The 17,261-nt window shown below is 36.1% G+C and overlaps 2 protein-coding genes across 5 annotated transcripts; one reads left to right on the top strand and one right to left on the bottom strand.

Annotated features, from left to right (window-relative positions):
• Positions 1 to 1,038: 1,038 nt before the first annotated feature.
• On the bottom strand, positions 1,039 to 4,162 carry LOC131970734 (GTPase IMAP family member 9-like). The gene is made up of 2 exons (XM_059332155.1): positions 4,105 to 4,162; positions 1,039 to 2,027 (listed from the first exon to the last, which is right to left on the bottom strand). The coding sequence occupies exons 1-2, from the start codon at positions 4,160 to 4,162 to the stop codon at positions 1,039 to 1,041; spliced, it is 1,047 nt and encodes a 348-aa protein (XP_059188138.1).
• Positions 4,163 to 7,051: 2,889 nt separating this feature from the next.
• Positions 7,052 to 14,906, top strand: yif1b (Yip1 interacting factor homolog B (S. cerevisiae)). Of its 4 annotated transcripts, none has more exons than XM_059331934.1 (8): positions 7,052 to 7,214; positions 9,828 to 9,924; positions 10,044 to 10,173; positions 10,329 to 10,433; positions 10,991 to 11,127; positions 11,827 to 11,982; positions 12,178 to 12,271; positions 13,372 to 14,906. In XM_059331934.1, the coding sequence occupies exons 1-8, from the start codon at positions 7,178 to 7,180 to the stop codon at positions 13,525 to 13,527; spliced, it is 912 nt and encodes a 303-aa protein (XP_059187917.1). In that variant the 5' UTR covers positions 7,052 to 7,177; the 3' UTR covers positions 13,528 to 14,906. The 4 variants fall into 4 exon arrangements, with proteins under 4 accessions (XP_059187917.1, XP_059187916.1, XP_059187915.1 ...); XM_059331933.1 differs by having other exon boundaries at positions 9,828 to 9,930; XM_059331932.1 differs by having other exon boundaries at positions 7,052 to 7,223.
• The last annotated feature ends 2,355 nt before the right edge of the window (positions 14,907 to 17,261 follow it).

Below are 17,261 nucleotides of genomic sequence, written 5' to 3'. Positions count from 1 at the left end.
ATTTCGAAAATTAATGAACACCATTTTGACTGACTTGCCTTTGTTTTGTTTTTTATTCCCTTGATGGAACTATAAAAATGTATTGCGCTATAAAAATACACACGGAAAGAAGATTTTGAAAAATAATCAAAACAGGGATGGTTGTATTTGCAAATGAACTCTATTCATGAACTCATAAATCCATATTTCAATTCATAAAAAAGGGAAGTTAGTCCTCAACTTGAATGCATTGAATATTCAATAATTTAACTATTCATATTCAATTTTATGAATAGTTAAATTTCAATTCAATTTCATATATTCAATTTTACTTCTCAATGATTTACACATTGAGAAGACCCAGAGAGGCATTAACATTAATTTCAGTCCATTCTCATTCCCACGTCACAGATTCTTGCTCGGGAGGGTGACTTTTTAACACACTCGGTGGCCCTGCACCACAATTAACTCACAATTGACACTTTTTTTGAGTTCATACAAAACATGAACATTGGTCTTATGGGTCAAAGCCGTCCATCTACTCCAACGTCCGCCCTTTGCGGACTTTCTCACTCTTCATACTGCACCACCTGACTAAGCACATGTTCAAAGCATCTAATATTGCTGTCGATGGGTTTAAATTGTTTGTTAAAAGCCTGGTGCCCCTCATGCTAAAGGGTGCCTTGTGCGTCATTATCATATGACAAGGGCTGTGAAAAATCGGCTGTATTTGACAACCTTAGAATGAGAACAGTCTGTTAATTTGGAGTTGTTTTTCTGTGCATTTGACTAATGTTAGACTCAATTTGTGCATTACAGAGGGAAAACATAATCACTGAAACCCAAAACAGTAAAGTTGTGAGCCTTTAAACCAAAACAATAAACTGAAAGAAGCTAAAATGCTCCATGGAGTTGAGGGGAACTGCAGAGTTCATCAGAACCCAAGGGAACCATATTGTTCTGCTGGCACTTAGCCACAGGTTTTTGGAACAAATTTACAGGTTGTTGTGTCCGTTCTTTGGCCAGATCCTTTGTTTTCTGGCAGTACATGTTTATTAATTATTGTACAGCGCATTTATTTTTCAGAGCGATTATTGCAGCTGGTGCCGCAACTCCCATCACAGCCCCGACAGCTCCGCCCACCACTGCTCCGAGGCCTATGAACAGCGGTCCTCCAGCAGTTCCTGCAGCTGCTCCGATTGCGATACCCACTTCAGCGGTTGTTATGATCAAACCAGTTTGAATATATTTGTTTTTCTTCTCTGCCTTTTCTCTTGACTTCCTGTGATACTCTTTCTCGAGATTCTTTAACTTCTCCTCCAGCAGTTCTCCTTCAAACATTTTCCTCAGTTCTGCTTCTTCTTTGAGTTTCTGCTCAGCACTAGCCCTCAGGATCTTTTCTTGCTGTTCTTGGATCGCCCGCTCGGCCTCTGCAAACATTTGATTCGTGTAAAATTTCCCTCCATTATGACTGATCATCCTTTGTATCTTTGCAAGCAGCTCAGACACCTGTGTGTTATGTGTGGAACGTGTGTTATCGGAACATGTGTTACTCAGTACATGATACCGCCTGTTGCATCTTTCAATCAAATGAGTAAGTGGTTGACTTTTTCTGAAAAAATCTTCAATACTTGTGCGTCCCAGCCGATCGCCATGAGTGAAGATAACCAACGTGTAATCTGCAGCTTTGTCACCAAACACCTGCTGCAGAAGCTCGACAGTTTTCTGTTCTTCTTGTGTGAATCTGTCCAACTTGATCACAATCAGGAACGCGTGGGGACCGGGAGCGGAGAGAGAGATGCATTCTTTCAGCTTTCTGACCACCTCTGCTTCTTTGTACTTTGTGTCATAAATTCCTGGTGTGTCAATGATGGCGACCCTGCGGCCATCCACCGTTCCTCTGGCCTTTTCACACTCTGATGTCACAGAGTGTGGAGAGAGGACTGACGCAAAAGCCTCACGATCAAGGATGGTGTTTCCTGTTGAACTCTTCCCGTTTCCAGTCTTTCCAATGAGCACCAGTCGCATTTCTTCATTTGGATCAAAATCTACAGAACAGTGTGAGAAATGCCTTTAGTAGTTGACTAGTTGCAGTGAGTTATTCAATATGCTATAGGAACTGTAGTGCAGTTTTAATAATATATCACTGTAGATAAAGTACAGGCCAAAAGTTTGGACACACCTTCTCATTCAATGCGTTTCCTTTATTTTCATGACTATTTACATTGTAGATTCATCAAAACTATTAATGAACACATGTGGAATTATGTACTTAACAAAAAAGTGTGAAATAACTGAAAACATGTTTTATATTCTAGTAAGCAAAGGGTGGTTACTTTGAGGAATCTAAAATACAAGACGTGTTTTCAGTTATTTCACACTTTTTTTGTTAAGTACATAATTCCATATGTGTTCATTCATAGTTCTGATGCCTTCAGTGAGAATCTACAATGTAAATAGTCATGAAAATAAAGAAAACGCATTGAATGAGAAGGTGTGTGTCCAAACTTTTGGCCTGTACTGTACGTATCTAAGAGTGCAGGCCTATGACATCCATGGATTCATGCACAGTGCAATATCCCTCTTGAGAAAAGTCTGTGATGCAATTATTAAAGGTTTTTCAACCATATTATGTGTTTTTAAGGGATAGTTCTGATTTTTGAAGTGGGGTTATATCAGGTACTTACCCACAGTCATTGTATTATCAGCAGTAGATGATGTCTGCGTGTTCCGGAGACCGAGACGCGATCGAGACAGGCAACGAATGAGTGCATTGCTGCAGACGGTGCCTGCAACAAAACATGTTTTAACTACCTAAACAAAGGCCCACCCTAAAAATATTATACCCATTCATCATGATACATTACTGTATCGTGGTTGTTTAATCAGTACACAAACAGTATTTGTTCTTTCACAGTGAATAATGTTCTATTCTACTATTGCCAAAAGCCACAAGCTGCTGGTTAGGGTTAAGGTGGACATGGACTGCAGAAATTCCATGTTCCTTTGTATAAGCACACAGTGCTAAATGAGACAGCTTATTTGGTGGCACAGAGGCAACTTGAGTTTTTCAGTCTGACTGGATGTGACAACATGAGGCTTGTTTTTGTAGATTAAAGATTTTATCTTCAGAAGATTTTCTTCAATTTGTAGAAGAAGTTGGGCACTTTAATTTTTTCATTTTTAAATTGAAACATTTAACAAAAATGTAAAACTTTAATTTTGTTTTCTAGAAGTTCCTTTCCTCTGTGAGAAAAAGAAAGTTAGTTAGCTGAACCGTTGAATGGATTGTGTTAACTTTTCTGATTCAACTGAGTCTGAGTCTACAGATGGAGTCAAAGCTAGAGCACCAAACTAAAGAACACATTGCTGATGTATAAGTGAAAGCAAAAGTGTTCTGTGCATTTAGCCTCAGGTAAATACCTACAGCTCACTAATTAACCAGCAGCTTGTGGTTTTGGAAAGTTGAAGAACATCATTCCCTCTGAAAGAACAAATACTGTTTGTGTACTAATTAAACACTCAAGATACACCAGTCAGTGATGTGCTGTGAAAACTGTTAATCTCTGTCTTAATTTGCTTGAGTGCTTATTCCTAAATTTCAGTGTTTTGAGTCTTCTCAGCCACTAAATCAGCATACATATAATAGTCTCAATAATGCACATTTTCCCTGATGATATGGTGTGTATATTGATAAAAGATGTGAGGTTTTCTGCAAATAAAATGAATAAACCTTAAAAATTAAATAAATTAGAACCAAACGCAATGATCAATTGTGTTATTTTCCAGACTAAGAATCAAGACATGGCAGCATGGGAAAAATATAAAATTGATTTTAAAAAATGTCATATAAAGGCTTTTAATTACCCGTATCATGTTTTGTAAACACATTACTGTATATAATCAGAGTACAAAATACAGAAAAATTAAAGAATCTTAAAAATAGAGATTATTGATACATTATTGTTAGTGAGCTGGATCTATTTTGTTTTGAGTTTTTCAGTCAGATGTTAGGGTCGTCTCTATTTTTTACATTTAAAGCATGAAATAAAAAATAAAATACAAGGCTATAGTTTTAAAAAAATACAATATTATACTAAAAAAAGAGGAGAAAGGGCAGATTACCTGTGTTCTGGTTGCTTTCAGTCTGGCTGCCACTATTCTCTGTCTGCCTCTGAGCCATACTGTCACACATCTGGAGTCCACACAAATGTCTCAGTCAAAAAGGAAGCTCTGTCTTCTCCTGCACACTTATAAGAACTGGTGCCTTTCATGGAATATATATATTTATCCTTCCTTGATCTCCAGCTGGTAGCTTTCCATCAACCTTTAAAAGGCAGCACTCAAGTTCTTTCACATTCACCAAGTGGAAATACAGGAAATGCATTGGTTTCGTAAACACCTTTATGCTACCGAGACAACAATGATTGATTGACATGACAAATGTTTTGGGGAAATTTTCTCAGCATGAAAAACAGAAACAGAAACAAAAAACACGTCACTCATGCACATTGTCCTATTTATCTGCAACCATACCTTCACAAGGTCATTATAAACTGTAGGTTAGTATATTTTATATAACTTAATGAATGTCTGGAGGGAGTTTTTGTTCTGTACTGACATTGTGTTCTCCTGTCAACCTGTTAGTAAACATAAAAATAACATAACATCAGATAAGATAACAGTAAAGCCATCATTAGGATTTCTCTTTTGGGAACCATAAATGTGTGAAGCAATCCATCTAAAAGTCATTAAAATATTGCAGTCTGGACCTAAGGAGTGTGTGGACTGACCAACCAATATTACCATCTGCAATAATAAATGACAGCACTGACTCATTGGCCTACCTGTTCCCATTATTGTACCCAAACATTTCCTGATGACCACATTACAAGGTGAAATAACCATGGTCAGTTGGGGAAAAACCAACTGCCAATTTCTTGATGAGTCTCCTGAAATCCTGTATCTTTTTTTATTCAAGAAGCACAATAGAAAAACATTTTTGCTGACTTGTTTTTAATTTTTTTTTTAATTCTTCCCTATAAAAGAAGAAGGCGGTCTGCAGACTGTTGGATGTTTATCACCCGTTTTTAACTTAAGCAGGAATGTGGCTGCTCCAATTCCAAAGAAAGGTAATTTCCTGCTGTAAATATTTGCAGTCACACATTCTCAGGCACAGTTCATATCAATTTCCAAGTTTGGATGTTACATTTTTCTTTGCCTCTTCAAATTTGGGAAACGAAGGGGACATAAATGCAAATAATTTGAAACAATAATTGATTACAAAATGGCAATGATATTTTAGAAGTAGAAAACAATTTACATCAGTGACAGATAAGATAAGATCAGATCAGATAAGACTTTATTTATCTCACTGTGGGGAAATGTAGACGTCACAACAGCTCAAGATACAGACAGGCGAGTTTACAAAAATATGAAAACAGAATACATGCATCATGGAATGATACAATCCTTTGTTGGACTGAATGCACTACACAGTATATAGCATCATGAAAACACAGTGGTATAAAAAGTTTCAGATCATTCACTCCAGTAAAAGTCAAAATACCATAATGAAAATTATCAATCACAAGAAAAAGTCCCGTTTTGAAAATGTAGGAAAAGAAAATACTATCATAACCAAACTCCTTGGACATGAAAATAATAGGAATGGACACTTGACAATGACAAAGTGCTGCAATAAAGAAAACAACTCAAAAACTATGTCTGTCAGTTATATCAGTGTTATCAACATGTGAGGAGGAATATAAGGCGTTGTAAAGTGAAAGCAAAAGTTAAGCAAAGGTCATCAGGAAATGTTTGGGTACATTAATAATCCAGTTTACTGGAATGAGTTCAGGTGAAAAAGAGAAAGATCATGATAGGAAACCATAATAATGAATACTTGGCAGGAGCCCATATCTATTAGCAACAGTGTCTATCTAAAGTATTGAAAGTAACTTAGTCATGCATTAAAGATCGTCTTTAAGTGAAATATAAATCATTGGCATTGAAATACGCTTACAGTACCCAAAGTAAAAGTAGCTATTATGGAGGGGAAAATGTGTTTCATTATTGATTATAATTATTGATGCATCAATGTGTTCATAGCTTTAACGTTGTTAATCTGCATCTGCTATGTAATGAGTAACACAAGCTGTTGGATAAATAAGAGAGTAAAAAACACAATATTTTAAATGTTAGGCTTGTAAAATAAAAATGCTCTAGTACCTCAACTTTTACTTAAGAACTGAACTTGAGCAAATTACTTAGTTGGTAAAATAAATGTTGAATGTATGAGAAAGTAAAAAAATCAAGGCAAGAGGCAAATTTAAGATTCAAGTAAGTTAGAAGAAATAGTTATAAAATGGAGCATTACAAAATGTTGGAGATAAAGGACAAACAGAATATGTATGCTTTATTTAACCAGGATGCTTCGATACAGCAGCAGGGCCGGTTCTAGGCAGGCATATATGAGGGGGCGTCATGTGTACACATCATGCTCCAGCACTTTTTTTTCTGTGTTTATAGTAACGATGCTTTCTTCATTGAAAGGGGTCTATGTGCCCAACCCCAACCTGGAGAAGTGGATTGCACTTTGTTAGGCCTTCAGACCTGTCCAGGTGTCCCACCTGAAGACTAAGCTCCTGCTGGTTTAGCTCTTAAGGTCACTGAGGCACGTAAACCCCCTGACCACAATAAGGTGGCAATCCCTCAGGGGGGAAACTGAAAAATAAAAATAAAATAAATTAATAAAATAACAAAATAACAATAACAAACATCCTTCATCCAGATTTCAACCAACAATCGTGTATCGTGTGTCCCTTTTTCAGCGGATTTTCCCACTGCAGATAATTTTGTCAAATTGTAATGTATATTAATTTTGTGAGTATATTAAAATGTGCTTTCATAACTTCTAAAATTTTGATTTGAGGGGGCAAGACATTTATTTAAGGGGGCTCGCCCCCCTCTTGCCCCAGCGTAGAGCCGGCCTCGTACAGCAGGTGGCGATAATCACTTTTCGCGTTAGTTTGTAACCCGTCATTAAAACTAGCGAAGAAGAAGAAAAGGTTTACTTCCGTGTGAAATGTATGAATGACTCCAACATCCCTGTGTAGTTCTTGCTAACCAGTAGGAGCAACAGCATCTCAGTGGAGCTGGTTCACCGACAGCTACTGCTGCCATTAAGTGACTCCAAATGGATTATACTGCAACTCAAAGCGGGTTCAGACAGCGTAAGTTACGTACGTGATTTCATCGATCAAATTAGCCTTTGATTTTCTCTAACGGCTGTATGTGCACATTTTGTACTCGCTAGCTTTCTGCTGCCGGTTGAGGCTAACAATTAGCTAACTAATTAGATACCGTTAAATAAGTGGGGAAAAACACATTTGCCAAAAGTGAAACTAAATTAACCATGCTAAATCGCTAGCTTAATTTACCTAACGGTACATGGGCTAAGCTGGCTAACGGAGACCAGATACGTAACAGAGTCGGTACATTTAATCTGCGTCTCTTCTGTGTGGAAGTATCTATGCAATGACAGGATGTGAATCTGTACAGATTGTTTAATGTGATTGCCTGTTATGTGCAATTATACAACGGTGAGCGTTTACGCATGTTAGCTAACGTTGGCTACTGCATCTGTTTCCAAGCTTCAATCTGGGTCAGACCTCAGAGCTTTGGTTTATTTTTGACTCTGCTCCATAGGCAGGAATGTCTTGTGAGTTTAAGGGCTAGTAACGATGCTAAATATTCCCCAAGGCCTTAAAAACAAGTATTTGTAACCAGAACATGTGCAATCATTCAAATGTAAACAAGCATCCCTAAATCACGCTCTTCAGAGGATCCAAGCACACACTTGAATACTCGTAACCCTATAAAGCCAAGTGTATCATATTAGATACAGTAATTGTTGAGACCTCTACATCATCAAAAACCTGATGTATACATGTGTTGAAGATAAACAAACTGAGCAACAAATTGCACAAAAATATCAGATGTAGCAAAAATGATATGCAGGTTCCACGAGTGGATCAGTCATTGCTGCATTAAAAAACTTAATATCAGCTGATGTATGATGTTGTGTTATATGGAAAAAATATGTATTTTGCATGTATGAGGAAAAAGGAAAAGTCAAAGTCTTAATAGGTTAAAAATGTTAGGTTTTATATGTTTTTGTTAGTTCAAGAAAAACAATCTGTGAGCAACAAATTGCACAAAAAGACCTGATGTATCAAATATGATACAAATTAGAATTCATATATGCAATTTATTTATTTTTTTAAAATTCGTCAGCAGGTTAATAAGCACTCGGTTTTTAAAAAAAAATAATTTTCTGGCAATTATTTCATGGTTCAGGCTTTATAGGGTTAAATATGGCTTAAAATTTCAGCTTTTCCGAAATCGGACCTGCTATCGAGCACCAAAGCCATGGCACACTACGTTTATAAGTTGGAAATCACACGGCTACGGTTGACAGACTGTGCCAAGTATTTTACTATGTTTGAGGATGTAAATATGTCCCTTTGTATGGACCTAAGTAATACTGCAAGTTTTATGGCATATGTCCGGCATAGATTCTTTGCCATCAGGGATGACATGGAAAGTAGGTCCAACTGAAACTGTTTTTATGGCTCTTTAGGGATGATGTAATCTGCTCTTGTGATAAGTGTGTGATACTGTTTTTACTCCCTCAGGGAATTAAGCCCTTTCTGCATAGAGCATACACACTGGTGCACAGTTGCAAACAAAATTTTAATTTGTAACGTTACTCAAACCCCACAAAATCTGTTGCTGATCTGTGTTTCTGATTGCACATGCTGCTAAAGTCACTTTAGCAGTGTATAGCCTATATAGCCCCTTCATAAGTGGAGAATTAAATTAAATTTCCCACATAATGTTTTTCACTCAGGATACTACACTGTCAAGATACAGTAACGTTTGTACTCCAACAAGATTAGGCGACACTGTTAAGGTGCATAGAAGTTAACAAACAGAGATCCAACAGGGTCAAAGTTCACGTCATGCATATTTCACAGTGGTTAATATCTGTGATATACTGTCAGCCTCTAATATTTTGAAACTTTTGAGCATATGGCTTGTTTTTTGTTTTTTACATTTTTGGACATACTTTCCTATTACATTTATCAACGCAATATTCTTTTGCGGTTTTGGGCATTTTTATAGCATAGCAAAGTATGCTGTGGCAGTTTTTTAAGGTTTTTCGACATACTATAGAATGACGTTATTTATTGTTTTTGAACATGGGATTTTTAAAATATTTTGGACATACTATACTTTTACAATTGTCAATGTATTATTCTCTGGTGCTTTTTGGCAATTCTTAGAAGTTCATTGACAGACTATATAGTATGGTGTTTAATGGCATAGCCTATTTGGCCATACTGTACTAAGTGATTTTCCTGGTATTTTTTAACACATTATTATAATTCTGTGTTTTTTGGGGCATTTTTAGACAAACTTCAATAGGACAGTTTTTTCACATTTTTCAAGGATTAAAAAACAGAAAGGCAATAACAATTTAAAAACGATGCAAAATAGCTAAAGTATTATAACATGTAACATTGAAACTAACAAATAATGCTGACTAATTGACTGTTCTGAAATGTATATGAATTTGAATATTACATAACAAAAAAGAGTGAGGGAAACAAGGTAAAGTCTCTTCTTACAAAGTGGTATTTACTATTGTAAAAGGCTGCCTTGTATTTGCTTGCTTTGCTAATTTTTCTACACAATTTGCATCCTAAAATTGTAAGTGATTTGAGAGGTTTATATCTTTGTTTGACTATCTCTTTATCTAACCTCTCTTTCTATTCATCCAGAGCCAAATATGCGTCTCAGGAATAACTCGCCGGATGGTTCAGAAGGCAACCAGCTGTTTGAGGATACAAGTGGGGCTGCACCTGGACCAAACACAGGGTACAGGTGGGTGGGTCTGTCTCTGGTGTCATCCCTGAACATCATATTTGATGTTATTTTTTAGCTGAAGCATCCATCATCTTCTTTCACTTCACATATTTATTTTGTTATTTTGGCAGTAACCAGCAGGCCGGGCCTCAGGCAGCAGGGTTTACTGGTGAGGCCTTCCTGTCAGACCCCATGTCTAACCTGGCCATGGCATATGGCAGCTCACTGGCCTCCCAGGGAAGGGAAATGGTGGACAAGAATGTAAGACTCATTCATAAATATTTTTAAATTATTGCTTACCAGAAAGGATGCAGAAGGGCTCAGACAAAACGATCCCAAGAGCCTGGTGATGCATCAGGCCATGGCAAAAGCAGGCTGAATGTGTGTGTGAATCTCTGTTTGCTTGGTTGTTTCAGCTGGACAGGTTCATCCCAATTTCCAAGCTGAAATATTACTTTGCTGTGGATACAGTGTACGTGGGGAAGAAGCTGGGCCTTCTAGTTTTCCCTTACATGCATGAGGTAAGTCTGCTCACACCTGCTACGTAGAACTTTTTCTAGTGTGCCTGCTACTTAGTACAGGTAAAAGCAATCCTGTGCATGTGAAAAATATTCTTGTTTTACCTCCTTTAAATCACTTCTTAAAACCCACTTTGTAGGTTTGCTTTTATGTAATGCTTTCTATTTTACGACTCATTTTTACTTCTTTACTTTTTACTCCTTTTACCTTTTAATTGTGTGTATCTTCTATTGTTTTTCTTTTAATGTAAGAATTGTTTTTAGCTTTATGGCATCATTCTCATTGTAATTAACTGCACTCTTTCAAAGCACTTTGTAAGCTGCTGTTTTTAAAAGGTGCTATATAAATAAATGTATTATTATTAATAATAAGATTGAGCCCTATTTCTGCCTGTTGTAGTTTAAAATTAAAATTAAAATTTTATTTTTTGAAAAAGTAATCCAGATTATATGCTATAATATAGAGAATGTTACGGGAATCTATTCTTCTAAACTACATGCTTTCAGCGAGTGTAGTCATTAAGGATTTGTAAGTGTGTAATCATGCGTGTGTTTTGTAGAACTGGGAGGTGAGCTACCAGCAAGACACTCCTGTGGCTCCACGCTTTGATGTAAACGCTCCTGATCTCTACATTCCCGCCATGGGCTTCATCACATATGTCCTGGTGGCTGGACTGGCCCTCGGCACACAGAACAGGTACATGCGATACTCTATGGCAACCACATCTGGCTGTAGATATCTTGATTAATTGTTATGTTATGACATGTTATGTCGTTCTATGTTGATGACTTGTGAAGAATGTTGATGAATGTTTTTGATTTTTTAGGATTCTGCATTTTTGTGTCTGTTAATTTGGGTGCTGCCTATCTTGATTTTTTTTTTTAATCTCAATGAGAATTTCCCCTGGTTTTATATTTTTTTAAAAACTAATACAAGCATGACACAGGTTTGATAAAGATACTAATGGTTTTTGATAATTTGATTGTGAATTCCAGGTGTTTTCCACAAAGACACTGTCCAAGTTTTTTCAGCTTTATTTTATTGACTGCTCTTTTTTTTTGATAGACACCCACAGAACAACAATAATTTTTATTTTTAGTAGATGAAACCACGAAGCCATTTAAAAGGGTTTTTCTGTTGATGTAATGAAATCAAGATGGATAACTATGGTGTTGCAATGATTCAACTTTTTCCAACATTATAAATCTAATAAATGGATCTCTTAATCATATTGAAATTTAAACGCTCGCATAGCCTTGTGCTAAAAACAAGAATATCACTGCAGCTTGATAATGCATAATAAATACTTTTCACTGATGACTCATTTCCTCAGGCGACTATAGAGTTCACAGTATATAAATCTAAAGAAACTGTATAATTTTGTGCACACTTCAGGTTTTCTCCGGAGCTGCTGGGAGTTCAGGCCAGCTCAGCGTTGGTCTGGCTGATTATGGAAGTCCTGGCAGTCCTGCTGTCACTCTACCTTGTGACTGTTAACACCGACCTCACAACCATAGACCTTCTGGCTTTTTCTGGCTACAAATATGTTGGGTATTTATATCTCTGCGTCTCACTCCTCTCATCACTTGTATTTCTGTATTTTACTCAGTGGTTTATTCTTTTATAATGGCTAATTTTCTCTTAAAGGATTCTGAGAAAAAAAAGTTTTTTCTTAGTTTAACACTAAGACTCTGTGGATATTACATCTAACCTCTGACTCTGTCTGTCTTCTCTCTGTTTCCTCAGGATGATCGTAGGAGTAGTAGCAGGCCTGTTGTTTGGGAGGCCAGCATATTATCTCTCTCTACTGTGGTGCTGTGCTGCCATCTTTGTCTTTATGGTGAGTAGCAGCAGCTACTAATTCCAGAGAGTAAATCATATTGATAGTAATAGACAAACTGCTTATTTACAAATAATTAAGGACAGATATACTATACTATCCACACTTTTCAACCTGCTATTCTCTGGCATTTCTTGGTCAAACTACACATTGACCTTTTTTTAACATTCCCTGACATACTATAGTATGGTCTTTTTTTTGCATATTTGGACATAGTATACTAAGTGATTTTTATCGTATTTTGGACACATTATAATTTTATGACTGTCAACGCATTATTCACAAAACAAGGATAATACTCTTCTTACAAAGTGGTACTTCTTAAATGTAAAGGATTGCAGTTGCTTGATTCGCTAATTATTCTACACAACTTTGCATCCCCTAAAACTGAAAAGTTATTAGAGAGGTTAATGTCTTTGTTTGACATGTAATTAAGGGCAGATGTCTCCTGCACAAACATATTATATTGGATGCCATGTCACTTTAGATAATTATTTCCTTCTGTTTCCTTCTTTGCAACTTGGACATTTTTCCTTCAATCTGATCTCACCTCTACAAACCATAGCTCTCTGCAATACTTTTACCAGTCAAAGACACGAATACACACACAGACAGCCTGTACCTGTGTACAGGTACAATCATCTGTAAGGTTTTGGAAAAGTCATTGAAATATTGCTGGATAATATTTTTTCTTTTAGAATGTGTAAAATATGCCTGCCGAATTCTTATGCATTAGTATTTCTTAAGCAGGTGTCAAGTAACGTAACCTGGAACATGTTTCAAACACTGCATGTGACTTGGCTGTAGCGCAAATAAAATTTCAGTCAGAAGATTTTTTTTTAACTTTAATTCATGTAAATGTGTGTTAATAAGAATTCAAGTTACAAATAAAACATAGCAAGGTGTATCAAAATGTGTATGTGGTTTGAGTTAGAGGCACCGACTACAGTGGTCCGACTAAAATGCGTTCATTTTTTGGTCTTGAAAATTCATTGAAAGGTTATTAAGTAATTGAAAAGTTATGGAAAACCATTGCTAAAAAAGTGTACGAACCCTGTTTAATGGTTGATAACAGAATGTCTGGTTGCGTCTCTCCTCAGATTCGCACCCTGCGTCTGAAGCTGTTATCTGAGGCGGCGGCGGAGGGGAGGCTAGTCCGAGGAGCCAGAAACCAGCTGAGGATGTACCTCACCATGTCTATAGCAGCTGCACAGCCCATCTTCATGTACTGGCTCACCTACCACCTCATCAGATAAAACCTGGAACACGCACTCATTTTGTTGAAAATTAACTCTGCTGGCCCCTTAAAAACACATACTCACACACACGTACATCAGAAAAGCTGGACTTGGATACAACGGCCGCAGTTGTCTGAAACATATCTCACCACTTCCAGGAGATAAAGACAGGACACACTCAAGACTCACTCCGTGTATTCATGGAGCAAAACAACACATGCTACAAGATGATTAGGAGAGGATGTGAGGCGGTATTGCCTGACCTCTCACAGCACAGCCCCGTGTCATTAGTGTTGCCTTGTTTTTGTTTTTGTTTTGTTTTTTGTATGTATGTAATGTCAAACATATGTAGCAACAGCAAGTGGCTTTAAGTTGTTTTTCTATATTTTGTAATTATTTGTTAATTATGTTTTTTAGGAATATTTAAGTGTATGTGTGTACAGCAGAAGAATTATTGTCGATGTTGCTCTGGTCTGATATCTCGTGATTGTTTTTCAGAGCCAACTTTAAAGAAAGCACACTCGCCTCTACACCGTCCATTTAATGACGACAAAGAACTCAAATTCAGGTTGAAAAGCGATCAACTGGCTCTGTTTCAGTGTTTGACTAATGTTTATTTCATGGCTGGGAGGAATACCTGTTCTGTCGTTGGTGGATCTGGAAACAAGGGTTGTCTAACTGTAAGTGTGGGTGTAGCACCAACACCTCTTTTATCTGTTTAATCTTTTTGTATGTGCTTTGATACATGTATGAGCTTTGCTGCCTGACTTGAATAGAAATAATAACTGTGTTTAAGCCACGATATGGGGATTTAGATCCTGTGATGAATTGTTGACTTTGATATCCTTTTTAAAAAATAATTAAATTATTTACTGCTTTTCATATTGAAAGTCGGATGGAATAAAGGAAGGGAAGTGATGGTCTGTTCTGTGAAAATTGTTTAAGTCCCCTTTGAGATACTTGAAATATTTGTCAAAAATACTTTCTTGGGCTTCAATGTGCTTGTAAATTATCTAGTGTCCCCATGTCCCAATTTTTTAATGTAGCCAATGTTAACTCAAATGAAGCTTCACATTTTGCCTAATTAATTCACTTAACTATTCACAATTCATCGTTTTTTCTCTCAACTGAAACTTATGCTTATTGATGAATGTTTAAGCACTGATTTCAGTCAACTGAGATGCCAATGCAACCTTTTCCCAAATACTTTGACAAAATTTGACAATTTTAAGATTTTATAACACAGCAGGTCATTTACTTTTTCCTTGTTGATAGATTTATCATGGATGGATCTCAATTTTGACTGTCTAAGTAGGCTGAAAGCAAACGGAACAAATAAAACCAAGCCACTGAAATGATATGACGACTGTTAAATAAAGTCTGACTGATGGAGATAATGCTAAGGTGTGATTTTTTTTTTTCACAATTGCAATTGTGTTTCACTATTTTTGGACAAACTATACTACTACATGTATCAGCACAGTGTAATTGGGCCATTTATAGCATTTCTAAACATTTAGAAATTTGACACTTTTTGGCAAAAATCGACATGCCATAGTATGACTTTTTTGTAGGGGGTCATTTTTGGACATCCCATAATATGTTGGCGGGGGGAGTTGTGTTTTTTTGTGCTATTTTTGGACAAACTTTACTACTACTTGTATCAACAGACTATAACTGACCCATTTTAAGCATTTTAGGCATTGTAAAATTTGACAAAAATCGTCATACTTGAGTATTTTTTAGGGGGTTTATTTTTGGACATCCCATAATATGGTGTTTGTCAATTCTGACCATATTATGCTCTAATATGTATCAACAAACTATAATTGACCCAGTTGAGACATTTTTAAATTTTACCTTTTTTGACAAAAATCGATATATAATATGACTTTTTTCAGATTTTGATAACCTATAATATGGACATGTCCATGAGGACATGATCTGGACAGTTCACATAAAAGTTATTAAAATTTCCTTATTTGTAATATGTGTTCATATGTTTTATGTTAATGTAGTAGTTTTTGAATCAGGCAGTACTTTTCCTGAAGTGTTTGAGAAATATTACTTAAGGCTTTTAAGTAAACTGGTAAAATTGAATGAATTAAGAAGTAGGTGGATTTTGTTCTTGCAAAAGGGCCAAAAACCCTGATCCATTTAACATCCAGATTTTGAAAACATGTGCCATGGCATAAACAGTTATGAAGCAGTGCAACAAATTTCATTGTTTCACAGTCAAAATTCATAACATTGTTGAGATAACAGATGACAATATAAATTGCATAATATTCCATACATTCTTTTGTTAGGGTATTGATTTGATTTTTTTTTTAATTTGATTTAAGTTTATTTCGAATATGAAAACAGATAATAATAAATAAAAAAAGAGTCAGACAAAACATTTAACATGACAGAATACATATTCGAAAAGGAGTGAGAAGAAGTAAAACTTATAAACTCCCACCCCCTCTCCTTAAATATGACAAGTTAACATCCTTGTCTAAACATGTCATGTATTACAAAAACATAAATATAATTTACCTATACAGCGAAATTGTACATACATACATACATACACGCGTCCACATTTGGATACATACCCAAACACACGCACACATACATATGAAAGGAAAAGAAACAACACAAGGAAAAGAACAACAACACAAAATGACAACCAGTGTAAAAGATCAAAATAAATAAACACAGTATCCTCATAACACTTGGTGCTACACATAAGAATGCAGCTCTGACAAACATTTCACAGCACTGATATAGAAATAACTGTCTCATAAACAATGACACCAATGTTCCAGCAGATGGAGCCAACAACCAAACCTTAAGTCTCCTGCCGTGTGAGGAAAAGCTTCACCTGCAGTACAATGCTTTCACAACTAGATGACTCATGTCCCTGTGATGTGTAGATCACTAGTCCACAGATTTAATTCAACACCGGAAATTAATACTTATAGTATTAAAATGAATGGGAGAAAGTTTAATATTTGGGCTGTAACTGGTACACTTTCATAAAAAAGAACAAAACTCAAAGCTAATAAAAGAATTATGACTTGATTTTTCACTCAGATTTATAATAACAGATTTGTGCTGCATAAGACACATGAAGCATGAGAAATATTTGTACAATAACAGAAAGCAACTAAATAACTAAGCTAATTACATTTCCAAAGTAGACTCTTATTTCCTGGAATTGATATACAACATGCCCAGACATGTACAGTAATTGGCCACTTTAGCTGCAGTGCTGAACTTTTGTCCTCTGTGGCTTTGCCTTGGTGCAGACACACCAGTGTGCACATTGCAGGGACTTTTGTTTGGTACAGGTGGATATGATTATGTAAAGTTTGTCTTAACATGGCCTTTGTTAAAGTGGATTTAATCTGCAGCTCAAATTAAGAAAATATCTTGTTTGAGGGAAGGTCAAAAGAATAATATAATAACAGTGTTGTTTTTTGTTTTGTTTTTAGATTAAAATGAAACATGAACAATTCTCAAAACGTTTACTAACTGAATTCTATTGGACACTGTGCATATCTTTGTTAAATGTGGTTTCTTTTACTCAGTGGGATTCAATTAGCTTCCTATGCTGTGTGTTGTTGTTTTTTAAAAATCTCCTTTGCATCAACAACTTATAACTTTTTGAGGTGAGTTTTTGGGAAAAGGAAAGGTCACAATTCATCCATGTAATAATCTGAATTCATGCATGATTCATATCTATTCGTGCCCCCACCATAAAG

The sequence above is a fragment of the Centropristis striata genome, chromosome 4 (assembly GCF_030273125.1).
Source record: "Centropristis striata isolate RG_2023a ecotype Rhode Island chromosome 4, C.striata_1.0, whole genome shotgun sequence".
Classification (NCBI taxonomy): domain Eukaryota; kingdom Metazoa; phylum Chordata; class Actinopteri; order Perciformes; family Serranidae; genus Centropristis; species Centropristis striata.
The sequence above is the reverse complement of the archived record's forward strand: the minus strand, read 5'-3'. Positions and strand labels throughout refer to the sequence as shown.